General features: G+C 40.7%; 1 protein-coding gene across 2 annotated transcripts; it reads right to left on the bottom strand.

Annotated features, from left to right (window-relative positions):
• Nucleotides 1–11,717: 11,717 nt before the first annotated feature.
• On the bottom strand, nt 11,718–23,468 carry ISL1 (ISL LIM homeobox 1). Of its 2 annotated transcripts, none has more exons than XM_084627809.1 (6): nt 23,181–23,468; nt 22,193–22,382; nt 19,094–19,353; nt 16,527–16,813; nt 14,927–15,094; nt 11,718–12,771 (listed from the first exon to the last, which is right to left on the bottom strand). In XM_084627809.1, exons 1-6 carry the CDS (start codon nt 23,206–23,208, stop codon nt 12,655–12,657), a joined length of 1,050 nt encoding a protein of 349 aa, XP_084483935.1. In that variant the 5' UTR covers nt 23,209–23,468; the 3' UTR covers nt 11,718–12,654. The 2 variants fall into 2 exon arrangements, with proteins under 2 accessions (XP_084483935.1, XP_084483936.1); XM_084627810.1 differs by having other exon boundaries at nt 16,527–16,810.
• Between the last annotated feature and the right edge of the window lie 3,707 nt (nt 23,469–27,175).

The following is a 27,175-nucleotide window of genomic DNA, read 5'->3' as shown; positions in this document are numbered from 1 at the left end:
TTACTTGTCTGTAAAATACCTAGCACCATTTTAGCTTTGAATAAATGTTTATGATAATAAAATATTTCCCTCCCAATGTAGGATTATCCCTGTGGCCATTTACTTTTTTGTCCAGGCTAATTTTAAATGTCCCAACCCACAGAGTTTCCATTTCTTTCCCTGGGGAAATTCTTCGACTCTCTATCCCAGTTTCACTGTGAAGATGCTGTTTCCTGCTACTCAAGCCAAAATGATCTCTTTATGATTTAAATCAATTGTCACTGGTTATATTTACTTAATCATTTTGAACAAGTCCCATAGAAAATGATAACCTTTCTATAAGTTGTTTGGACCATCCTATGGAATTCAGTATAGAATTATATCCCTGCCATTGAATCATACAGCATAGTTCAGACAAACTCTAGAAAGGTGATCCTGTCTTTTGAAATTTCATTTCATTGCACTTCACACACAGATCTGGGCGGGGGGATGGGGAGGAAGGGAATTGTCGTCCCCCATCCCCCCGCCCAGATCTGTGTGTGAAGGGGCCCTTGTGTAGATGGATATCCCCTTTCCTGCATGGAAGGGGCCAGAACTGAAGTGGAGGCATAAGGCACCTTTGCCACAAATTAAAAATAAAATCAGATTGAAAAAAATTAAGCAGCTAATCCTCAACCCCAAACTAGAAAATAACTATCCAGAGAAAGAATCAAATCCCTAACTGATATCCTCTTTCAGCACAGCTACCAAACCTTCTTGTGCCCTTCCCTCCCCCCAGAAGTCTGGGTGAATAGACCGACCTTGAAGTATGCCCTGAAGGTCAACATATTCAAACTATTGCAGACCAAAGGGGAAAGGGAAGGTTCAAAAAGAGAGGAACCCTTGTAGAAAACACACTGCTGGCAGCTGCCTTTCTTTCATACTGAAGGGGCTTCAACTTCAGCACCTCCCACTGACTGCAGCTGTGACCATATCACATGGGGAGAGAATCATTCTCTCGTAGGCAGGTCGCAGACCACTTAGAGCTTTGTAGGTCAAAAATAACACTTTAAACTCCACCTGGAAACTAATAGGCAGCCAGTGTCGATCCAGGAGCACTGGTGTCATGTGCTCCCAGCAAGATACACAACTTAATGAGCAGCTGCAGCATTCTGCCCAAGCTTCAGTTCAGAGTGATTTATTTGATGCAATATAGACTGCATTGCAGCAATCTAAGTGGCAAGGCCCGGGATCATAAGGATGAGGTATACATTCAAAAGAAGCAATAACAGCCTTCAGATGACAGAAAATGATGGGGGAAAGGCCATCCTTCAACCTGCTGCAATATGATCAACTAATAGCTGAGAATTCAGTAATACCTCCGGATTGTGAACTGGCAGAAACACATCCTCAGGAAGAAGGGCAGATACAATCTTTGCCATATCTGCTGGCAGCTTCCCTCAACCTACCAGCATCACCTCAAGTCTTACCCAGATTACGCTCAGCCAGCCGGTTCTCATCTATTCCTCAATCTCACCCAAACAGTGGGTGGCACTTCAGAGCAATGAGTGAGTCAGATGAGACTAGGGTGACCAGAGAACAAGTGTGAAAAATCAGGACAGGGGGCAGAGGGTAATAGGCACCTATATGAAACAAAGTCCCAAATATCAGGACTGTCCCTATAAAAATCGGTATATCTGGTAACTCTAGGTTAGACAGATATCTAGGACCAGGTTCTCCCTTGTTCTGTCCCCTCCACACTGCTAAGGCTGGCTAGATCTTTGGTGCAGCAGAGAATCTGGGCCCTCTATGCTTGGTGCCATTACCATACTGTAAACACCATAGACTGTCCTCTCACTAGCAATACCTATAGACCCAAATGTACATTGAACAAGAGGAGCAGCAGTGGGAGGTGGGGGAGGAGAGCTGAGTCCTGCAGACTCCACATGACAGAAATCTTGGGGCAGAAGAACAATTGCCCAGAACTACACTCTAACAGCCCCACTGAATTACAGACCTGTCTACTCCCAGTAGGGTTCACAGACCTGTCAACAGTACCTCACCTCAGCCATATCAAAAGCATGCAATAGATAAACAATAGCAGCATGGACTCCTGATCTTCATCCATCATTAGGAGGTCTTCTAATTCTAACCTCAATGTTCTTCTTAGATCTATACCTAGACCGATGAAGATCTGAGGCACCCACATACTTTGGGAGTTGTTTGTCTTGCTACAACTCTGCACAGGATTATAACTAGGAATGGTAACAGATACCAGGCTGTCAGTATCAGCTGATGATTGCTTCAGTAAAGGCCGCACCACATCATCCATAAGTGAAGCCAGAAATATGCCCTCCCTCAGAGAAACACTGATGTGCTCCAACAGCAGCTGACACTCTTTCCCCCCCGCCCCCCCAATAGCCTTAATTAGCCAAAAAGGATATTGATCTGAAGCAGATTGTAGTATGAAGGGCTCCCAGCACCTCTGCTAGCATCACTGGCCTAAACTCTGCAAGACAAGACTTAGCATTTGTGCTCTCCATATCCTGTCCCACATCCACAGCTACATGTAGCTCAGCCTGATTTCACTCATTTTTACCCCAAACAAAACAAACAAAAAGAAATATTGTACAACACAAAGAAACTCACACCAACCACTAGTTAGAGACAGCTCAATTAGCAATGTCATTAAAACAGGTGAAACAGCAGACCATACTATTAACTTTTGATGAATTTTTGTGCTTTGAATTGTTTAACAGTTGCTTTCAATGGTACCCTGTTCTCTTTGGCCCAGTCACTACCTCTGATCCTAAAGCAAGATTTAAAAAAAAAAAAAAATTAAGAAAGAAAGGCATAACACACTCAACTTATTCCTGATTGTAACAAAATAAAAAAACCTACTAAATAAGTGTATTGTTTGTATGAACCTATTGTTCAGCCCAACATTTGATCATGCCTTTTGTTTTAGAAAGTCTCACTTTTTGCAGCATAAAACAAATGTACTGTCAGTGATTAAGCTTTTTTTCTCACGCCTTTCATTCTTATTTCCCATTTTTCCTGGAGAAGCACAGTGAACTCTGGGGCCCAGTTCTTCTCCCATTAACTTGTCAGGAGTTTTGCAATGAGGGTGGGAGAAGGAGCAGACCCGAATTTGAACCTGTGCGTGAGTGAATAAATTAAATGCTTAGAAGAGCTGGCTTTGTGTCCATAAAGGCAAATTATTATTGTCTTCATGTGCTAAAGTCACCAAGCAGGCTTTTTATGCTTCTAATTATCATGATTATTGTTCATGTTTATTATGAGAGTGCCTAAGATTTCATCAAGCACTGCACAAACACAGGGTAGCAGTAAAGAATAGTAAAATAAATCTCTAAATAAATGAGCTGATTCAAACAAGAAAAACATTTTAATAGACAAAATATTTACTGGAAAAAGTTATATAAAATTGAAAATTAATAACAGAATAGTTATAAAACTAATGTTCATGGTAGTTAAAACATTAATAGATTTTCTGTTGTCTCTTTGTTTTCTCATGTGTTTTGGGTGCTATGTGTTGGGAAGTTAGCTGGAGAGAGCAAACTCAGACGTTTCCAAATGACATAATCAATCTTAAAAAAAAAATCTACAAACCGCTGAGCTGAGAATTTAGGTGACATGTTTCCTTCCAGGACAATTTTAATGGCTAATTCTTCAACTCCTAGTACCCCAAAATGATATTAATACAGTATATGAAAAAAAAAATTGGCATGTGATCGGTCCATGATATAGCCTAATTGTTTCTGGCATTACCTACATTTAATCAGCAGAGATATTTGACTTTGAAAAGTAATGAAAGTCAATGGGCCGAATTTAAGAAAAGAGGCACAGCTCCATTGAAGTCAATGAGTGTTCGATTCATGGAGAGCTTGAAGACTGTGCCCTACAATCTGTGTTGTAAAATACATCAGTGCATATATTTACATGGTAGACACAAACGGCATTGAAAGTTTACCAGTTCAAAGTGCTACAATTTATAAAGCCCATAAATAAGAATTTACAAAACTGCTGTTTAAAAAATTGTGAAGTATAAGTATCCAACTAACTTTAATATACTGCTTCCGTATGAATATTGTTTTGTCCCCCTCTCCCCCAGTTACATTGCACTGAGAGGCAAGGAGATGCAAAATGACAACTGAACTGAAACCTTCTTTAAACAAAACTGATACAACTAGGTGAGCTCACAAGCCATTAGGGGCTCAATCCTGCTCCCACTGAATTCCTTAGCAAAACCTAATTGACTTCAGTGGTGATGGGCAAAACAAGAAGAACCTGATCCTGAAAGCCCTTACTCAAGTGAGTAAAATTACTCTACTGTTTCAGTGATAGTGATTTAGACAGGGGGGGAATTAAAAAGCTTTTCAGTTCACTTTTATTGGACTGAATCCTGGATTTCTTGTACACCCCAAACTGCCACTGGCTTCAATGGGTGTGAAAGGAATTCAGGATAATTCTCTATATGTAAACTCTTAAATGCACACAGATAGAGCCCACTTCTGCAAAACCTTATCCACTTCATTTTGCAAAGGGGTAGTGCATTGAAATTAGAACGTCAGAAATATTTAGGTTAAATTAGTTTTGTTTGTTTGTTTGTTTTGGGAAGGATTGTTTGTTTTGTTTTGTTAGTTTTGCTAAGTTCTGTAAAATAATGTCTAGACAATTTGCATAAAATATACTTTCCTGCCAGTGGTCCCTGAAATAGGAATTCCTACAATTGTGTCTTCTAGGGTGCTACACTTGAGTAAAGGAGGGGCTGTTTGGTTCCACAACATTTTGCCCACTGGGCTCTGTAAGTATATTGGCTCAGATTTCTAATTATTACCAAACAAGGTGCTTTTTAATGATGTATTGATGGGTTAATAGTTTTGGATGGTAAATACTGTGTGGCTATATATGGTAAAATAGATATTTAATGCAAAGTAGAGAAAAACGACTGGGAAAAATTGGTATTTTCAACTATGAAATTAGGCACTGATTTTCCACCCATTGAAGTCTGTGGGCCTTTGCTATTGACTTCAGTGGTAGTAGGACAGTGTCCAGAGATAATTATTTACCTTAGGAGCTATGTGCTCAAGCATCCATACAAGTAAATGGTAAATCTTCCACTGGCTTTAACAGAAGCAGAAGGCCCTATATGAACTAATATATAGGGCCTGATCCTGCAATTCCTTACTCCCAGGAGTAGTCCAATGAATTACATGGTACTAGGTACACCAATGAGGAGAATTCTGCTCTGCATTTGCAGGATCAGACCCATAGTTTGTATCCTGATATTAATGTTGGGATAAAATATTTGGACTCCAAACCCTGGTTTATTTTAAAAGTGCCATATTAATTATAAGAACTTATTCATCGCATCACATTTCTATAGGAAGGATAACTTATGAGCTGTAGTAAAAACCTTCATAAACTTTTCAAGTTAATTCCCACCATATTTTACTTAATCATGCCCAGTGACCCGTCTAACATTATCTCTATATACCTGCTAAGTTTAACACAATTCAAACAACACCTTGTATTTGTGACAGATCAAAATAAACAGCAAGTTTTACCCATGAGGGAAAAAAATAGTGCCAGGATTACTGTTAAGAATCCTTTTCTGGGGAAAATGTAATCCTGAATTCCCTGAAACATTGGAGATCCTCTTATTTTGTTTACATGTCTTTGATGAGAAATTATTAGGGAAGTTATAAGTTGTAATTGTTGTGCTCCAAACACAAAGGTGTTTATAACTATGAAGTCTAAACATAGAAATACTGGTCATCCACAAACTGCAGCCTTCCAAATTGTATAGGAATTGAGTTGCTGGCTACAGACAAATTTCCTAATTTCAGGTTAGTACCCTCAATTACAATATCTACTGAAAATAGTATGCAATGCTCTATGGTTATAGCAATCAACTTCCTTCTCTCAAAATAGACTAGCATGATTATAGCCCTGATCTCAATTACACCGATGTAAACCCCGAGAAACGACTCCGAAAGGGATACTCCGGGTTTACACCGCTGTAACTGCCGCGATGCGAATCTGCTCCTGTCTCTGCTGGATAGATAGAAATAGAATTCCTATAGACCCATTCACAGTACGAGAAGAAAACACCCTATACAAAAAACCCTATACAAATCGTCCAGACAAACAAGGAACCAAAAAAATTTGAAAGATCAAAAAAATCGGGGTGACATACAACCAAAGGATTCCCTTCTCCCTGGTTGTCCAAACGAAGTTTACTATTGAGTTAAATGTTCATTCATCTCAACTGCACCAAACCATTTTAATTGCCTGCAGTACCCACAAACCTAGCATAAAGAGGTTAAATTTCCAGTTCCCAAAGATCTGGGATCTGAGCTGACTTCCTCTTCTTTAATTGAATTGGTTCGATCGCTCCCTAATGATGAGGAGTAAGAGGGAGTTTAGCTTCTCACACACACACTCACACACACACACACACACACAAAACTTGAACTTAAGCAACACGATCTAAACACGATTTTTGACCCTGGCTCTCATGACACGATTCGGGGTCCCTATTAGAACATTCCCTTTTCTGGCAGTCAGGTGGAGGCTTACCCCCAAATGAATAGTATAATGCAGAGGTTTTTAAAAGAAACCCACAATTTCGTAAACTCCTCGTGCGATCTTGTTTACACCCTTCGTCTGTGGGTGGGGAGAGGAAGCGAGGTGGAGAGGGAGAGACAGGCAGCTGAATGTTTTGAAACATTCACCATTAGAACAATAAAGAGAGCTGTAAAGCCTCCAGGTGGTGTATTTGTTGTCCTGTCTGCGAGGTGTGGTGGCTCCTGGCCTGGCAGATCCTAGAGCTGCTGTGGACATTAAGAAAGTCTTTTTTTGGCTGATTCCAAAGACAGATAAGGAGCCGCCGAACCACCAGCTCTGTCTAGACTTCGGACCTCACAAGTCAAGCTCGTTGTTTGGATTAGCCTTGGAGATCTACCAACCTGAACAGCCTCCTAAAGAAAAGACACAGTAACACCCTTATTTTCCTCTTCCTATTGCTTCTCAAGGTCTGCCCCATAGATAGGAGCCGAGATCTGGTTTGGCCGGTGTCTCTATTTCCCATACACCTCCCCCACCCCACCTCCCTTTTTATCTCTCTCTCACGGCTCCTCGCCTTGCTTTGTCACAATCTGCGGGGTGGGGGGAGATAAATAAACGTACTGCTGAAATCCCAGTTTTGCAAATTCCCTCGTAGAGCTCCATAGCTACCGGGAATCAATTCAATTGCAACAGCAAGGACATACAGCCGCGCGGCTGGGTTATAACCTAGGGGACCCGATCCTTGTCGCCCTGGCGTCCATACTAGCAAAAACTGATTTTAGTTTCCATAAGAACAGGATCGGGCCCAAATTGCTGAGTGTCACGTTCGAGTTTGATTTTTTTTAAAAAAATCCCGTATCTGGTCACGATACAATGAAAATATACGGAAGGGGGAAAAATACATACAAACATAACAAACAAATCAGGTCAGGAAGGCTAGATGTCTGCAAAATAAATCACACAACTCTTTCCCAAGGCACAGGCAGATGAACTTTGCATCAGCTTTCCTCTCTAATGACAGTGCAGCCAGTGAAATATACAAAGCTACCGCATTCTGGTCAGTCATACCGCGAGTCGCCTCTCTCACCCCGCCCCCACTCCAGCCTCTCTTTCTTTCTGACTCCTTATGAACTAGCTTCTCTGTCCACACTTCAGGAGTCCCTGGGAGGAGCGGACAGATCCTCCATCACGGACTGGGACATTGTTAGCCGTTAAGTTTATGTTTGTGGCGCCTGAGCTCAAACAGTCATTCAGTGGCTTGCTCTGTTATCAAGAAAACAACAATCAGAAACAATCAGTAAACAGGATCTCTTTCCAGCCCCCTTTCTGAACTACTCACAGCTCAGCTGAAAAACACAAACCACACAGAAGTGAGACTTAATATTGTAAAATATGTTAAGGATTTTAAACATGTAGAAACTGCTGCAACTTGTGACTTTCATGGTTAAAAACAATCTTGGTATTACTTCCCCATGAAAGCTATTTTGAACTGTTCCTGGCTTTATTCGACTAAAACTGACCAGAGGGAAATCTTGCAAAAGGGTGTTAATGAGCATCCCCTCCACACATAGAGAGCGCTTAAATGTCACTGGGTTTGTTTTGTTTTTTTTTTAATTAAGTGACCCAAATTGAAATTTACAACTATATACATAAAATCGAGTACTTACTGTTGAGCTATTTGACTTGTCTTAAAATTGAAATTCAGACTCCAGATCGTCTGCGTGTCATCCAAACGTTGGTTTGGGATGTTCAGAGATAATTTACCTAGAAAAAATGAAATGAGAACAGTTTTGAATATGACCTTGGTGCAGACAAAAGTCAGAGTGAACTTAAACAATTACTTAATAAGATCAAAAACAAGATGTTCATGTGAACAAAACACTCTGAAGTTGAACATTGGTAGTGCGGGTTGTTCCTTATCAAGACACAATAGCAAGGAAAGAGAGCCTGTAGGTTTTGTTAATTACCCTCCGTTTCTTCAAGTGCATGGAAAAACTAGCGAATGGAATAGAACAAATGAATACATCCAAACAATGATTCTCTCTCTCTCTCTCTCATATAAATCGTGGTGCCCTGGCTCACCTGAGTATTCTGTGAAGTCACTAGCAGTGAACTACTCACATACGTTTGTAAGGGCAGAATTTGTCCCGCCGTATATGTCTCTCAAGCTCCTGAAGAGGAGGGATACAAAGAAAAATACACGAATGCAGGAATCTTCAGACAGCACGAGACTTGTTTGAAATTATCTGTAGCTTCATTTTTAAAAAATCAGCACTTCTTAATATAACTAATTCATCCTTTAACACCCCTCCTGCCCCAAGGTCTGAGCGCTAGGAACACAGATTTGCCTGGTAGCGTGTAAAACTGAGTCTACTTGAAGGATAATTCTGATCCCGGGGGAAGAGTTGGGATGAAACACATAAAGAGAGACATTAGTGTCGGGAAAAGAGTTCCATACTTTTTAGAAATGCTGCAGAAAATAAGTCATATTTTCCAGAAAGAAGAACTCAGAGCAATGAGATGGGGAAGGCTCAGGAATCATAATGGCAATCTAAAGGCATACGATTTGAAGAGATTTTTAGACACACTCTCTCGGGATATATATAAATTGGAGTCCTCTTCTTGAGGCAAAACTGTAAAACTTAAAATCAAGAACTAGGCTAAAGAGCTCAGAAAATGTTTTGAACTATGAACAGAAACAAGAATCTGATTTTTGATTTTTTGTTTTTACAACAATTACAACGAACAGAAGTAGAATGACACCGATCAGTCTATTTCACTGCAGTCCAATCAGCTCTGAGTGAAACATTTGCAAACTGCAGAGGTGACATACTTTCATACTGTGGATTCAATACACACACACATACACAGATGCAGACGTATACACTGGCATCTCTTTAGCAATTTAGATAAAAGATCCAGATAACTGTAATGAGATATACAAAAACTCCATGTACTAAGCTCCTTAATGCGTTTAAAAAAAAAAATCCCCAAATTGGCAAATTTCATTTCAGCTCCATTTAAATTAGTTCACAAAAGATATAAAAGAAGTCCGGGATTGTTTTTCACGAGGGAAAATAATTATACATTTTAACTTCACATCAAAGGGTCAAATTGCCGCAAAGCCCCAGAAGCTGGGCAGTGGGGAACAGGGTATTCTATATTCCACAGCAAAGGGGAATGGACTATTGTACGCGTAGCTGGGAGACACATAGCTACTTAGAAATGTAAAATTCAAACATGAATCCTGTACAAATAACAGTTAAACGAGGAAATCAAAACAAAGCCTTGTAATCCGGAACAATAAGAGACTTGCGATTTTTTTCTTGTCTAGGCCAGTACATTCTAACTCTCAGCCATATTGTGACTAACCCTCATCAGCGTGGCCCAATTTTGATTTAAGTGGGAGATTTCCTTGCTCAAGGAGGGCTGAACCGGAGCATTTGCCACAAATTAAACATATCACTCAACAAGCAAGTCTAGTGCACTGGTATTCCCCCAGCATTTGCAAGGAGAAGTTATTTTGTTTCCTGTGTCCACAACAAGAGTGTGCAGCAGGGTTTGGCAGAAAGAGTGAAAGAAAAGCCAAATATAAGGGCCCAGTCTTGCCCTTAACCGCAGCTTGTGCTCCGCCAGCGACGCTCTCCCTGGAACTGAATTCCCTCTTTTCAACAGTAGAAGCAATTTAAACATGCATTGAACCAAATGGCATAATGACATCCTCACCTCTCCCTTCCCTCCCCCCGCCCCCAAGAATGTTACCAACCCTATGATCCTGTATGAAAATACAAGTGTTACTCCTCACACGGTTTAAGGTAGATTTCATATTTATTTAAATATTTATCAAGTATTCAAAAATGTATTACACTTGAGCATACAAAATGAATCCAGTTTCTATTCTTATATTAGACTTTTAAACCCCCCGCCCACTGTAGAAATGGTTTGTATATACCTTACCTAGCTCGGGGTGGGTGGGGATGATGGGGGGGGGTGGTGGAGGGAGGCTGAGAGGAAACAAGATTATGTTAAGAAAACATGAGGCTTTGGAGAAACTGTCATGCAAACCAACTTGTCTTTGTCAGACTCAAAATCTCAGTGTATCCCAGTTGTTAAGGATTTTTATTTATTTATTTATTTATTTTAATGTGAGCCTTTGTCCTGTAATGGCTGTGAGCACGAGGGAATACTTGAAAAGGAGAGAGGAAAAAAAAACCCACCCTACCCTTTCCTCTGGTTTTCTCCCCCCCCCCCCCCAAGTTTCTAGCTTTCACTACCACCTTCCACCCCTCCCCCAGATTAAAAAAAAGGAAGAAAAGGGGGGGGGGGAGCGGGGAAAGGAAGTCGAAAGAAAATAAGAGAAACACCAATCGTGAGATTTCACAGCAATATCCCTTCAAATCTATTCCTCCTGCAGCATTTTTCAATCGTTTTGACAGCAGACACTGATAAATAATAGTCATACTTGACTTACTAAGCAAAATATGTCCCTTTTATCAGGAGCTTATACTTCAAATACAGGTCACTTCAGCAATCTTAACAAGGATGCTTTGGTATACAGCACTTTCTTCTTATTATTATTATTGTTTTTTTTTAAAATAATACAACTCAGAAAAGCTGAGTTCTGTTGGCTATCTCAGTTCTTTAGGTGTCTCAACATTGTCTGGTTATGCCTAGAGTAATATCACATTTAAAGGGTAGGAGAGGAGGGGGAAGGGAAAGCTTGTAACGTTATCAATTGAAAGCTAAGGCATCAAACTAGCCCTGATACAGTTGTTGAAATTGAAATTTACAAGCTGGTCGTTAATACTTGCAATAAAATATCACATTCCGTATTTTCAATAGCAACCGACTTTGCATGCAATATTTTATTTCAGGTATTTAGCTGCGAACTTGTAAATATATAAAAGAGGGAACTTTTGTTTTTCTATGTTCCAAACGCTTATTTAGTGAAATAGTCCTGAAGATATAATAATTCTACATATGGCGCTTTTATTTCACATAATATTTAAGAAAAAAAGACAAAATCACATAGAATTAGACATATAATTCAAAGACCACGATACAACCTTTTTCTTCTTTTTTTTTCTTTTACTTCAGCAAACAAAAACAAAAACAAAAACTAGAGTCAAATGACATGAAAAGTGGCAAGTCTTCTGATAATAAATAATAAATTACTTTATAATTTTTGCAATGCAAGAGTAAACCAAAAACAAAAAAAAAAATCTCTTTTTTCCTCTTTATTTCCAGAGAGAGAGAGAAAGAGAGAGAGAGAGAGAAAGAGAGAGAGTCGTTTTAACCCATAACTATACACATCTTTGGGGGGGGGGAAGTTCTTGGACAGACACGATTCAAACACAATCCCGAGACGCTTTGTGGCAAAGTAGAGGTATACCTTGTTGCAATGCTTTATAAGTCGGTTTTTAAATAGGAATTCAAAAACCTATTTTTAAAGTCACTTCAGACTTCTCGATAGAGGATGGATCTCAGCAAAACCAAACCCCCAGCTACAGTACATGCTACAAGAGACCCAGGAAACAACCCCTTAAGAGTCAACTAAAAAAAAAAAAAAATTGCAAACCAATGCAGCTCCTGCTTCCTGCAATGAATCTTTCAACCATGTGGGGGCTAGATTGTCTTTTCCTGATGTTGTGAAACCTATTGGAGCTCCTTTTTGGCAATCAATGACCAATAAGAAACAGCACCATTCAGATTAGGATGACTATAGACAGTCTCTCTATCTCGGTTTCTTTCTATGTTCAGTCAAATGAACAGATGCTTCTTCTTTTTCTGAGATCCACACATACAAATCCTCTACGTTTTAAAAACGTCTTTTCGATGCTCCTGTGGTCACTGGATATCATGTGTTTATTTACTCTTTTAAATTATTATTATTATTCTAGTAAGATCCCATGATTGTCTTCACAGTGTTGCTACCATTTCACCTTGTCATTTATAACAAGACTCCGTGCATTTCATGGAGCGTTCTTTGCTAGGTTCATTACAGGTTTGTTAAATACTTTTAAGTTTCAGAGTCCCAACATGATAACTTTTCCACTCTCTTCAACGGGGGAAAATAATAATAAAAAAATCTGAACGAATTGTTCCTCATGCCTCGATAGGACTGGCTACCATGCTGTTAGGTGTATCTGGGAGCTGAGAGGACATTGATGCTACTTCACTTCCGGTGGAATTGGAACCTGGTCCTCCTTCTGAAAAATTAACCTGCCCAAAAGAAAATAAGGAGAGGGGAGGTTACAAATGTAGTTACAGTTATCAATTAAAGGCAGGAGGAGAAGAAAAAGATTTATAAATACATAAGCAACATGCACTACAAAGGGCATCATCCGAATCTCAATTAAATCAATGGGACTTTTTCCATTGACTTGAATGACTTTTGAATCAGCCCCTAAGTCAATTCACAGAACAAAATGGGCTGTGGGGAAGGGGAGGGGAGGGGGCACACAAAAACTGTTATTAATTAGACCTGTTTTCACAGGTCGTTCAGAGATCTTTGCATTCTAATTGTTCAGGAATTCCCAACAGTGTGTTGCAGTCAATTTTTTAAGAACCGTTATGTGTTTTCTGACATGAAACTGCAAGGCTACTTCCCACTCTCCTTTATGGTGCATAATACAATAAAAACGGGCATAATGTGTTTTCTTTTCAACAAGCCATCTTCTTCCCTGAGGGTGATGTGGACTCCATGGGCCTGTATTAAATGAGTCAATTGGGTAAAAAGGGTAACCAAAGCCACTCTGAGTTGGAGATCAGATCTTAATCTTACAATGTCCATAGTATGGAGAGTTGAGCATTTCTAATACACCCACAATTCAGTTGGCTCTTTCTTGGTTAGAAAATTCAGTGATTAAGGCCCTTCCTACATTGCAGAAATTTGCACCAGCCACTTGAACAGTCACTACACTGGGTCCATGCTACAAAATGCTCCTGAGGCATCTATTTTTCAATCTATATGCTCTATTTTTGGTCTAGCTGTCATAGAAAAAATATAGGGCAAATTTTGCCTCCAGGTTACATCCCAAAATATTGAATTCTGTTGCTAGACCTAGTACCCACCAAAGGCCAGTCTATCCCAGGGCTCAAAGATCTTCTGTTCAATTAGCCCAAAATAAGTAAAACAGACAAACCAGGTCAGTGTTTTGGTATATTTTGTCGTTGTTTTTTTCTTTTTTTCACGCCTACCGGATGGCTTGGTTTAAGCAGGGGGACTAGAAGATGCTCTAGAACCAAGATGATTTGTATCATAGCATCCACAGAACAGCCTGCTAAATTACAGGGCATTCCAAATGAACATAGCATTCCAAATGGAACAAATTAATTCTTCAGCATCAGAATAAGAGAAAAAAACATCATAAAAGTGAGTGGGTCACTAAAAGGAAAGGTCTAGAAATATACATTGGTGCTTCACACCTTTATTTTTATTTTCCAAGGGATCGTTTTGAAAAATTGCTTGATCAATCAAAAACCTCTATAGTAATATTTCGTTATTATTTATCACTGTGAATCACTGAAAAACCATACACAACGTACCTTATTATTTTATAAAGATCTGGTTTAAACACACTTAGGCCAGGAAATTGAGTTAAGGTTGAACTTCTGTCCTTAATTCACCTTGTTGAGCCTAAGTATTGCAGATGATATGGTCCCATATGAGCTGCCAAATGACGTAGGCATAAGGAAGTGAGTTAAGAACAGAATTTAGTCTTAAATTTCTGTCTTCTTGTTGGTTAAGCCAGTCCATTAATATTGTTTGGCTTTTGCATGTGACTATGTAATAACAATTCCCTTTATAAAATATAAGATATAATTTCAAAGGGGGTAGATATAAATATCTGCCTAGTGGTACATACTTAAAGAAAGATTTACACTTTCCCACCCTCTCTGTTTTAAGAATCTCATCGGTCTGGCTGACATAATATTCATACAGCTGAACTCAATTCTGTACTACATAGGCAACAAGAAAAAGGTGGACCCAATGTTAGTAATTGCTGTTGTAAGTTTACAAAGAGTAAAATGACGAATTGCTTATAGTTTTTAATGCTAGTCTCCTCCATAGATTTGCTTTAAAATGTAATGACTATAATTATCTTAATTACTATTTCAGACTGGTTTATGGGCCTGATCCAAAGCCCATTGAAATCAATAGGCTCCTTTCTACTGACTTCAAGTGGGCTTTCCATCAAACAACATAAAATCCATATTATTCAAAGTACTGACATATTGCAATAATGCGAATATCAGGAATGCATTTATAGTCTCTGGTTCATATCTCACAGCACATATACACCAAGTTTAGAGAATACCCAATATTCTGCCCCTTGTACACATTAGCATATTCAGTCTGGGAACTAACACTTACTAGCTGCTGAAAAGCAGGTTGATCTATGTCACTCTGCAATGCGAAGTCACTCAGTACTTTCCAAGGAGGCTGGTAACTCTGCACTTCCACTGGGTTAGCCTGTAAACCCCCATCATGTCTCTCAGGACTAGCAGCCACCATAGGAGTTCCTGTCATCCCTTGAATATTCTGTAAACAACCGACCAAAAGATGTTAATGAGCTTTGTTAACTTTATTGTATATAAGCACTGAGTCAATAAACTGCTATTCTATCTTATCTATACAGTCGCCTTTATTTACATAGTTAATCTGCTGTGAACGTCTTACCCTATTCTACTATAGGTCAGCCTATTTCTGCATTTATCACACTGGAAGTTACTTTCTTTCTCCCTAATCCTTGTATTTCTTCATGCCCGGTTGCCTAAAAGGTTATTAACTACTTACACCAAATACCACTGCCTGGCGATGCATGGTAAGGAACAAGAAACAGTTAACAACCTTGGGTTTATATTTTGCGTCCATGCTGGCTTTCTGTGTGCCCTTAACTGGATCGTATAACCTCTACGCTACCCACCTCGGGTGCCTGAGGAGCTTTTGAAAATAAACGCTAGGGCTGTTATGTACAAAAGGACTTGGAGCCTTCAGGAACAGTGTGCTGATAACATTGTGTTTTATTGCATTCTAACAGAGTAAAATGAATCTCCTTAAATGCCACTTAACTAGGCAGCCTTATGAATTCATAGTCTTTTTCGGGTCAGTCAATATACGAAATACAGAGGGAATGAGTAGCCGCTTGTGTCTTTCACCAACAGAAGTTGGCCCAATAAAAAAAAAATATTACCTCATCCACCTTGTCCCTTCTTGAAAGGCTCAAAGGGGTGGGGGTGGGAGGAAGGTTGCAAAATGGAGCAAGGCAACTTGTTTGGCTAAATCCTGCAATTTAAACGCGAGCCAGCTTGTTTGCGTCATGTGTGCATATGCACGCGTACATAACTATATATAATGCTGAAAATATTGTGACTAAGATGACAAATCAAGATCTTCCCCTTGCATTTGTCTTTTGCTGCACCGGGCTCAGTTGCTCACCTATACCAATATGCACGTTGTAATATAGAAAGTGGTAAGAAAATGCATCAGATTTGTGGTTTTGACTCCCCCATTGAAGAGGGGGAGTGCATCTTTCCCCCTTAAGAGTCCATGGCGTTTGTAAAATAAATATCACACAATGCTTGGCTTCATGACATCCCCTAAACTCTAGGGCTCGCAATTCGCATTTACTCTCATGCACACTGAATCCTGAGCCCCACCGAAAGGCGTGTCCACTTGAGCAGGCGGTGTAATCCTCTCGCTACGGTCTATTTTAAATTGCATTGGCAACAGAATAGGGGAATCATATTTACAGGAATCTGAAGGCAAACCAACTTGCACCACATCTGTACTTTTTTTTTAAAAAAATGGAGCTCTCACATAATCAGCGGCAGTTATCTGCCCAGACAAAACCACACCCCAAAGAAGGCTGGGGAGAGGTGGGCTCTCTCTCTTGGTACAATTTCAAGATCAAAGGATCGTTTCCACTTCCGGAAGGACCGTTCCATTAGGGTCCCAGCCTGCAGCCACTTACAGTTTTGTCATTGGGCTGCTGTTGCTGAAGCTGCTTCATCATGATGCTCCTTTTTTTGTCCTTGCATCGCTTGTTTTGAAACCAGACCCGGATGACCCTCGGGCTGAGGCCAGTCATTTCCACCAGTTGCTCCTTCATAAGCGCGTCGGGTCTGGGGTTGGCAGCGTAGCAGGTCCTCAAGGTGTGAAGCTGTTTCTCGTTAAGCACAGTCCGGACTCGGGTGGTCTTCTCGGGCTGCTTGTGGACGTGGGGTCGAAGAGCGGGCTGCCTGGCAGAGATAGGTTCTGCTGCAAGGGAAAGGGGGAGGAACGAACAGGATCCCCATAAGTAAGAGGCAGAGAATCTAGAGAGAGTCAGAGCTTTCTGGGGCAGATCCTTATTGAAAAGGCCATAAAGGCATTCAGCTCTGAAGTCTTGTCCTTCTCTCTCCTCTACCAGCTAAGGGAATCACACCACAATTGGTATTTTTTACTGTACAGACAAATAATTTTTTTTGGGGGGGGGGAGAGAGGGGCGGAGGACAAGTAACAAACTGAAGATCAACCCTGTATTATCTTTGACAGACAAGGAATATTCTACTTCATAACAGGCAAGGGCAGGGAAGTATTTATGGAGAAGCCACAAAAGCAGATAGCTTAAAAGTTTCAAAAGGGAGCACTTCGCATAATTTGCGTGTCCGCCTCTTGTATGTAGTCACTATCACAACATGGCCTGAGACCTTGAGCACAGTTACACGCACCGGCTACCAACGCCGCTGCTCCAAAACAAAGCAAACGCATCCATTGTAGAAAACCTTGTCTGTGAAAGGCGCATCCCGAGAGCCCAAGAGAAGGGGCTGTTTGGGAAAGTGGAGGATCAAGGTGAAGTTATGTCTTATGAAGATATTACAAAATCATAAAAGGGGAAGGGAAAAGCATGGCAGTTGATTATTTTAATGGAAACCGACGGGAAATGCAACCAAATGGACAGATATTGTCATATCGAAAGTTAGAAATACATCGTTTTACGGATGTGCATATATTTTTTTGTTCTTCAGAAATTAAATTGATTAGAATACCCTAAATGTTACTTGACCAGAAATAAAGGGGCAACATTACTAAAGGCCTGGCCAAGGAGTGTTCAATTTTGTCCTGTAAAATCGAGTTTCTATTTCTCCGTTGTCACAACAAAATCGCAAAAACATTCGATGAAGACCGAACAAGATTCCCCCAATACCGGTAATTTTGTAACTGCAGACACAATATTCCCTATAAAACATGCACAAACATGCTCGAAGGGATGCGCATAATCTGCCCGAAATTCTGGACTGATTAGCTATATGTTTCTCTGCTTTTTATACATAGGTCACTTGAAAACTGCTCAGACGAGGCATCTGTGCCCCTATAAACATGGCAGGGTTTGTAAATATCCCTTAACCTTAGTTACCTGGATAGCAGTTCTCCATTCCTATCTTGTGTCGTTTATTTGTCTGTGAAAGATACTCCCCTTCCTGAAGCTCAGTTTCTATAACTATCTAATGCAAAGGTCGAAAACTAGAAGTATAAGTAAACCTGTATGCTGGGTCCAGTCTAAAGTTGCAACGCAGAGTTTAAGATGAAATTCTCATCAAATCACATAAAACCTCTCAAGAAGGCAGAATCGCTTTAAAAGGCAATTAGTGAAGATTAGCTTGTTGACAGTTTTAAATTACAGCCTAAGTGCTCGCCTGTAGTTATTAAGTCTATCTCTTTTTGGACCCCCTTTCTACCAATGTTTTAAAACAACCTGTTCCAAATGTTTTGGAAAAAAAATAATGAAAAGGGATTTGTGATTCAATACTGAAGTGCTATATATACACATTAGATTATCTATCTATCTATCTATCTAACCAACCCACTTTCAAAGGAGGAAATGTATGCCCCAAAGGGTCCACTGGTTCTCCCAGGCCTCTCATTCGACAAATGCACATACAATACCTGAGGTATGTACTTCCAGGGCACCACTAGATTTCATGGTTTTAATACTGGCTTATATATGCGTGTTACACATATATTATATTACACACACATATATATATCGTATTTATATAAATCTATATACAGCTATAATGTATTAGTGTGTTTATATAAATACATACACACATATAATGTTTTAGAGATAGATCTAAAGATATGCCTTCGGATATATACATGTGTGTACATACATATAGCCAGGTGTGTGTCTTCTATTGTCATATGTGCCAGGTGTTGCCGTTATATTGTCATCTATAGGTGTATATATGGATAATGATAGTATGTGTGTGGTTATAGCATTTCCATAGGAAGGCTCACCCGTAGAGAGAGAGAGAGATCTATAGCTGTGCCTGGCTCTGCACAGCACACGTGTCCTGCAGAACACGCCATACGCATGCATACACATATATGTCTACAGGGCTGTACAATACACACACAGAGAGAGACAGAGGAATGAAGGAAAGACTGGAACAAAGCCCTGGCCGCTCTCGCTGCAGAGCCGATTGATGCACAGAGTGGCTGTGGCCTGCAGTCGCAGCAGCTCGCTCCCCCCTCCCCGGTGGGCTGGAGGAGTACCTGCCATCTGCAGCGGTCTGGCGGGATGAAGGGGGCTGAGCGGGTCCCCCGCTCCCAGGCTGGCCCTTTCCACCACGTCGTGGTCGGCTCGGCAGAAGAGGCCGTCCTCCCGCAGCGCGAACTCGTCCCCTGGGATGAGCTGGCGGCTGCAGGCCACGCAGCGGAAACACTCGATGTGATACACCTTGGAGCGGGCTCGCATCACGAAGTCGTTCTTGCTGAAGCCGATGCTGCACTTGGCGCACTTGATGCCGTATAACCTGAGCAGGGCCCGGCCCAGAGACAAGAAGGAGAAAAGAGGTTTCACCCCCAGTCGTGTGCAGCCCCCCGGCCCTGCTCCACTCGCCACACGCCGCCCGCTAGTTAAACAAGCCTTTACAGCACAGAAGCCAGAAGGGGAAAGGAATAAAACGGATTCAGTTACCGCCAATGCCCAGATCTCGCCGCTGTAAAAGGCAGCAGAGCTCAGACGACCCGCCCCCCCCTCCGGCTCCCGCAAGCACCACGGGGGCGAAGGGGGGGGGAAACAAACACAAAACCTCCGGGAGGATTTTCCTAACCCCTCTCCTGCCCTACAGCCTGAGTCGCCCAGCAAAGGGGGCGGCGGGGGGCCCACCGGGCGCTCTCACACTGGGCTCAGGGCACGTTGGCTGCCCCCACGCTGCTCCAGAGCTATAGCAAGCCGCTTGTGTATAATATGTAAAATAAAGGCTGGCTCCGATGACAGAGAGTGACATCCATTGCACAAACACAAACCTATTAGCCTCCTTTTTTTTTTCTTTCTTTCTTTCTTTTTTTTTTTTTTTGGAATGAAACCTTCAGGAGTTTTGCCGCCTCCTGCACACTAGGGCTTCCAGTAGCTAAAGTTTTACTTCTCCCTTCTCAGGACACCGAAGGAGGAACTTTTCTAGGAACTACAGGTCTCAAGATTCTTTCTACCTTCCGCCTTCTTTCTGTAGCGTAACTTTTCTATTAAAGTGCGTTTTAAAGGATGCGGCGTTCCAGCCCTTCTCCTAATTCAACCTTTCCACTCCCCCCCCCCCCCAACAGCACCACCTTAAGCTGAACGCTAAGCCTTCAAACAAACGAAAGGAAAAACTTCCTTACTGGTATCTCAACAGAGCAAATAATTCGCCTCTTTGTTTTATACATCTTTAATAGCTACTGTGTTGGAGCTTGAGTCCTCTTCGATACGGAAAGAGGAAAGATATTTCAGGTAGCAATATTTATCTACATAGACAGAGATACATTTCTATTAGCTGTAGTTCGGAGTCATATTTCACAGCTCCACGGTGTATCGGCTCAGACTGAATATTATTTAGCTAACCTCTTTGATTAACAAGGCAAGTTAGTATTCTTTCTAATTCTAAACATATATGCACACATAGGTATATACGTATTCACTCACACACTCTTAAATAGTTTACCACATGCATATACACATATGTTCTCCCAAATACCCTTTGTAATGCACACAGTCTCTGTGTTGTGTGTATGTCTATACGCACACACATATTTACACCGTATTTGTGTGTGTATGTATAGCAGGGTGTGTGTCACACACAATGTATTCAATTTCTACTCAGATCTAAAACTTCTGAATAATAAGATCTCAGGAAAAATAACGAAAGATCTCCAAATATTATAGCTTAATAGGTACGAATTATTTTTGGGCATATGCTTGACAATTTTATATTTGCTCAGAGTCTAGTGCAAGGTCGCCTAGCACAAATTGTACACCTTTTATTTTAAATAATTTGAACAAATGAAATTTGTTTTGCAGAAACTTTTCAAAGTTGCAATTATTTGCTCATTTCCCCTACTCAATGAAATTCGCACAGGAACGGAATGACCAGATCACACTCCCAAATATTTTCTCTCTTTTGAAACGGGGAAAGAGTCAAAGAAGAACGTTAAAAAATAAAATCAAATAAAAACACCGCTCCCGGATGCGTTTAAAGGTAAAGCTAAGAACGGAGCGGATTGTTCTCAACATTGCAAAACTTTGAGGATAATTTCACAACGTGGCTTTAAGGAACAAACTATTTATGATATTTGCATTAGAGGAACTCAAGTGCTTTATTCTGATTCGGAAATAAAATGAATCTACAAAGGTATCTTAAATGGGTGATATTTATTCCTAAAACTTTCTGTAACTATGTTTTGGCCATTCAGCATAGCTAATATCCAAAATTCTGCTATACACAAACCTAGCAGATGACACCAAAGGCTAGCAATAGATAAACATGACCCAAGAGCACAAATAATAAACATCCCCAGAGTTCTGCTTTGGTTTCGCTATAGTGTTAGGATTGGCAACTCTCACATTTTATCAGTTACCAGATTTTAATGTGAGGAAGGAAGCAGTTCCATTATCTAAATATACCCAATTGTTCGCGAACAGATGATGGGCAATTTGATCTGCTCTGTCTAATTCATCAGCACAGATAAGATAAGAAAGAAAAGGCAGTCAGGTATCACGAAGGGGTTAATATTTAAAAAGAGTACATGTCAGTTATTTTAGCAAAGAAACATTGTAGTCTATCTTTTACCCTTATAATAAACGGCTCTTCCTTCAGAACTGAACTGTAAACTTCATCTTATTTTTTTTATAATAGGCCCTACTGTAAATAGGTTTATTTGTCCGCTCTGTTTTTTCTTTTTTTACTGCATACATGTTTGAAGTGTCTTCATTCTGTATCTGATTTTGCCTTCCTGTAACTCGTACAACAAATACACAGAGCTGCATTTTTCAGGTATGTGTTTAAAAGCGACCAGCTCTGTGCCAGAATAGCTATACTATTAAAATATATTTATATGCTATCCTGCTTTGTTAGGATCACAGCACATATTGCAGGAATTGTGCTTTACCAGGAGAAGTCCTTACAAACTCTAGCTATTCCTGAGTTTGAGTGCTTTATATTTTTCCTTTTAATTTATGGAATAAACTTGACTAGAACTTTTCCCCTTATACCTTTGGAGAATTAACTTGTTTTTTTGTAAACAACAAACAAACAAACAAAAAAAAACCCTCTCCCTCTGTCTGTCTCTATATACAGTAAAATCTAACCAAATAATCAAACAGCGTAAATGGCGTACCTGATATAATCTCTTTTACAGTAGGTTTTGCCATCCCTAACAAAGCACGTACAGGTCTCGTCCAAATACTGATTACACTCTGCACACTTCAAACACGCCGCATGCCATTCCAAATCCGGAGAAACCCTCAGAATATACTGATCGTGAATTTGATTGCCGCAACCAACACATAGGGAAATCAGACGTTTTTCTGAAATGAAAATAAATACATGATTGACTAACCGTTTACTCTCCTACAGAGATAAACACACTTTTAGTGTCGATCCCTTATAGGGCATACTCTGGGAGGTTTAGATTTTTTTAAAAAGAGCATTGCACTTTCGGATGGTAATTGAAGTGTGCCATCAAAACCTTGCCTCATTTAGAAAGGAGGCGGAACGTATGTTAAAATGCAGATGTGAACAGCCTTCGGTGTGAAGCTTCTAATTTTGCAAGCCTTGCACGCAACCCAAACTCCTTCGTTTTGCATTTTTTCTTCGCTCCAGGGGAGATATATATATATATATATATATATATGGGTTTGGCTGGAAACGTTGGGAACTGAACGAGTGGATGTTTAAACCCCTCTCCCGTATAACACTGGGCTCGATATTGTGAGCAAGCATAGACAGCATTACAGTTGTCACTGGCTCTCCTTCGCACGCCTAATGCTAATTCGCCTACATGGGCTAGGTGCTGTATATTCAGGAAGACCCACTGGAGTCTAACGCGAAGACAGCTAAATCCCCAGGGCAGCCTGGAGATACCATTAAAATCCTGCCTGCGCCCCAAACTTTAAAGGCACCCAGGACCCAAGGCTAAGGATAAGAGGTTAAAACACAGCAAGCATGCAAGCATGGCAACAAAGGCACCTTCTCTACCATTCCAGTGAAGTTCAGATGAGCAGCTCCTAGCAGCTCCCTGCCTCACACGGTTTCAACAGACAGCACATTGATTCCAACAAAACGGTAAAAAAAAATAAAAATAAAAATAAAAAAATCCTCCTTACTTTTTGGTGGGTCTCCCATGTCTCCCATATCTGTAAGAGGGGGTATTGTCCACAGTGGAATGGTGGTGTGCGCTTTCGTTTTAAGACCCCAAAGTAGGTTTTTAAGCGGTTGCTAAAAAAAAAAGCAGAGGGTGAGATACGGGCAGCAGCCGGGCTGCAGAGGCGCTGCTGGCCGGGCGGCACTGCCCTCTCTCGCGCTGCCGGGCAGTCCAGTTTTGCCCGTGTGCTGGGACTGGAAGAGGCGCTGCGGAGCCGGACTCAGCGCTGATCGGGCGCTAGGCTCTTCCTTATCTCTTACTCAAACTTCTCTGCTCCAACTCGGCTAGATCTCCATTGGCCTGACGTAACGCGCGGGGACGTCAAGCCTGTCCCGCGCCGATTGGTGGAAGGGAGCGCAGAGCAGCTGTTCTGATTATCATATTTCAGTCGCCGCAGCCTTGCAAGGCTGCTGCGGCGGCTCTGGGGTTCAGGGGCAACTTCCCCACTCCTCATTTGTGTACCCCTCTCGACTTTATTCTTGCCACTCTTCTGCAGGGCTCCTTCCGAGCGCCCCTGGCACCGTCCACTTTACTGTCTTTGCTCCATTTCTTGCTGGGCGCTTGTCAGATCCCCCTCCCCACTGAACTTTTCTTTTTTTTTGGGGGGGGGGGGAGTTCTGGCTATTTACATTTCGGTATTTATAATTCCATGTTTTGGGGTGGCTTCAGCTATTTCCTTCCTTGGTATCTGTCTTTGCTAGGCAGCAGAATTTGCCCCGGTTAGATGAGTGGGTAACCTACTTTTAAAAAGATAAAAAGAAATACTCGCTGTATAAAGTCACAGATACAAGGTTTAATTGTTTGTCTTTCCCATTCTCCTTTTTTTTTTCCTTCTTGAAACTGAATAACAGCTTTATGGATTTCTGCTAAACACGAGATCGAAGAAGATACAAATATTTACCTTAAACTGCCCCTCAAAATCTCTCCATTCTATTCCCCCCCTTTTTTTTCTAACCCTTTTTACGTCTCCTTTAGTTTAAGCCGAAGTTGAGGTCTATCAACTTTCATCGGTTCGACAATAATGGATATACACGTACAGTAAAGCTCAAAGAGTCTCTCTTTATGGCAAACGTACTAATTTATTTACACACACACCCCCAACGTAATTCTACCCTCTTTTTTACTATATTTTGTCTGAATTTACAGCAATGCAAATGCTGGAGGTAATATACGTCTTTGCGTGTACCTCTTTTTTGAGAAATGTGGAGAATTTCATTCAGCTATTCCAGGGAACTAAAATATAAGAAAATATTGTGTAGCTGGTCCCCAATAATATTGTTTGTGATTTTCCAGTTATGCATTTCGGTACACGGGTACTCCTAAAACTAAAGTCCTTGTAACTTTAGGGCCATGAAACCTTGCACAGGCAATTTCAGTGACCCCTTAAGGGGCTGCTGGCTTAATAATTTGACTCTCAATTGTTGAAAGCTTTCCAATCTAGTAAAACACATGCACATTTTTAAAGTTTAAGGTACCCATTTCTTTATATCTTTGCAACATTCAGGCTTTGATCACACTATGACCTGAACCTCTCTTAGCTGTTAAATATGTGAAGCTGTATCCTCCACATACCGTTATAACTCCGCTAAGCAAAATGAAACAATACCTTGCATAATTCTTTTAGGGTTTCTTTGGAACCCGCTTCTGTCTCGTTCTATATGGGTTCTTATACCGCCGTCATCACCTTATTATTTTAGCGCCTTCCAGCTGGAGGCTTCTAAACAATGTTTATCAGTAAAATGTTTTTTTTTTTTTTCCCAGTGTCCCTTTCTTTTAAAGGAAACTGACAAGGCAAGAGTTTGGATAAAAGAAAAAAAAAACAGTCCAACTAGACTATATATACACACGGAAATTGTGTTGCGCTGGAATGGCCAAAAAGTTATTAAATTTAAATGTGATAATTATTATGCTACTGCAAAGCAAAAGATCTAGTAGCACTCCTAACTACAGTCTGAAAGATGTTTTCATTTGCAATGTGCAGGGGTGTAGATATATCTAATAAAAAGGGAATCGGAGGTTCCTGTAAAGATATTAAGATGCCGGTCTTGATACGAATTCAAGATGTCAGGAGACAAAGATGTTGCAAGTACACACACCTTACATATTTAACATTTACATGGACAGTAGAAGTTGCAACTAGGTGACCATTTAATTCTTCTTGAAACCGGCGAGGTTTTATTTATTTATTTACTTACTTATTTTAAGTCTCTCTCTCTCACTCTCACACACACACGTTGCGGTGTTTTCGCTCTGCAACCCAATAAGCAATGACCAAGAATTATTGCTGATGATAGCAATTCCAAAGAAACAAGCTGGCATGTGGCTGGGGCAAACTTTTAATAATGGGCAATTTCACATTAATACACTTAAATACGTATATTGTGCACAAGTCTCACACATATTGCAAGCAAAGATCATCCACTGTGAGATCTGGTAGGAGACATTGCATAACTGAATATTAAATATATACCTCAAACCGATAGTCAGTTCAAGGTGGAGAGAGTCATCCTCACGGAGGAATGTTTGTGAGAGTTTTGTCCGGGACACTCTTGGGGAGATATCAGGCCATTGCACAGTTAGCCACTGTAAAATAAAAAAGTATAGCATGGAAATATCGCACTAAAAATACTAACACGTTCATCTGATAACCATTACGCTCACATTTTGTCTCATCACTGATTTATTCTCCTTTTCAGACCTCTCTCTTTCTCCATCCTTATGGCATTTCTACCATCACCTATGAACAAACCAACCAAAGCCAAGAAACGAACGAACCAAGAAAACCCACTCACACACTTTGTAAAGGTGGCTGTGGCAGATTAAATCTAGCTGCGATTAGCAGTTTAGACATTTTCAATACACGCTCGCAGCAGCGACCTCTTGTGTTCAAAAAAGGCATTTATCCCCCCTAATGTCACAAACGCCGGCACATTTTTTGACCTTTTGTGAATTTCTACGTCGGGTCAAAAATAATTCCTTATTGAACGTGGCATACTAATGAACCTCCTCCAGGAGCAAATGAATGGAAGACCCCGATGGACCCCCCCCCACAAATACGTGTAACTTTAAAAATGTGCCCGATCTTAATTATAAACATCGAGGGGGTTTACAAGTGACTTTAATAGAGAGGGGTCTTTTCTGTTCCAGGCCCATGTGTTCTTTTCCCAGAGATGGTCTGTATTCTTCTCCATTTGCCTAAACACGAGGAGGATTACAATCAGGAGTCCATTTCTGAAAGACTGCCTCTGTTTTCCATTGGACCACCATTGTTTGTTTGAAAATAACTCAATCTGATTTTAATTCTATTACAACCCCCCCCCCCCCTTTTTTGTATATACTTCTGGCGGAGGTGACTGAATTTTAAGCTTGATCTTTGCAAATGATGTGCAGTGCAGTAAGCGAGAAACCTGTCTCCGCCCCAACAAACCAGGATTGGGAAGGAAAGGAGGGATTTGAGGCTTTGATCAAGCTTCTCTCTCTCTCTCTTCCTCCCCCCCCCCCCCCCCCCCAGCTACTGATTTGCTTACTGTGTATTCGATTCGCGTTCCTGTGAAGGCAAAGCTCTATATTTAGCCAGCATCAGAATCGGGTTTAAGGGAGTGGAATAATGAGTGGAACTGCCAGTTTCAATGAGTAAGGTATTTAGAGAAAAAGACTGCCGCAGGATCTCTTTTATGATATCAATAGACATGTGATGGGGAAGACATAAAACGGGATTTGTACGTATTGTAGACACTTCCGAAAATCTGTATTTCTATTTGTTCCTTGTACTTTTCTTTCCTTATTTATTTACTTTGGGGGGGGGGAGAGGGGTCGTCTTCTGACAAGTGTATGGCAATACAAGCAATCAATAGCTTTCGCCACGGTCAGGGACTCCGTTGAGATTATGTGCATTTAAAAGAAGCAGTGATTAACCCTTTCCATTCCATAAAGACTATTTCTCTATTGATAATACAA

This window comes from Lepidochelys olivacea (genome assembly GCF_965140295.1).
Source record: "Lepidochelys olivacea isolate rLepOli2 genome assembly, chromosome: 5".
NCBI classification, from domain to species: domain Eukaryota; kingdom Metazoa; phylum Chordata; order Testudines; family Cheloniidae; genus Lepidochelys; species Lepidochelys olivacea.
The sequence above is the reverse complement of the archived record's forward strand: the minus strand, read 5'-3'. Positions and strand labels throughout refer to the sequence as shown.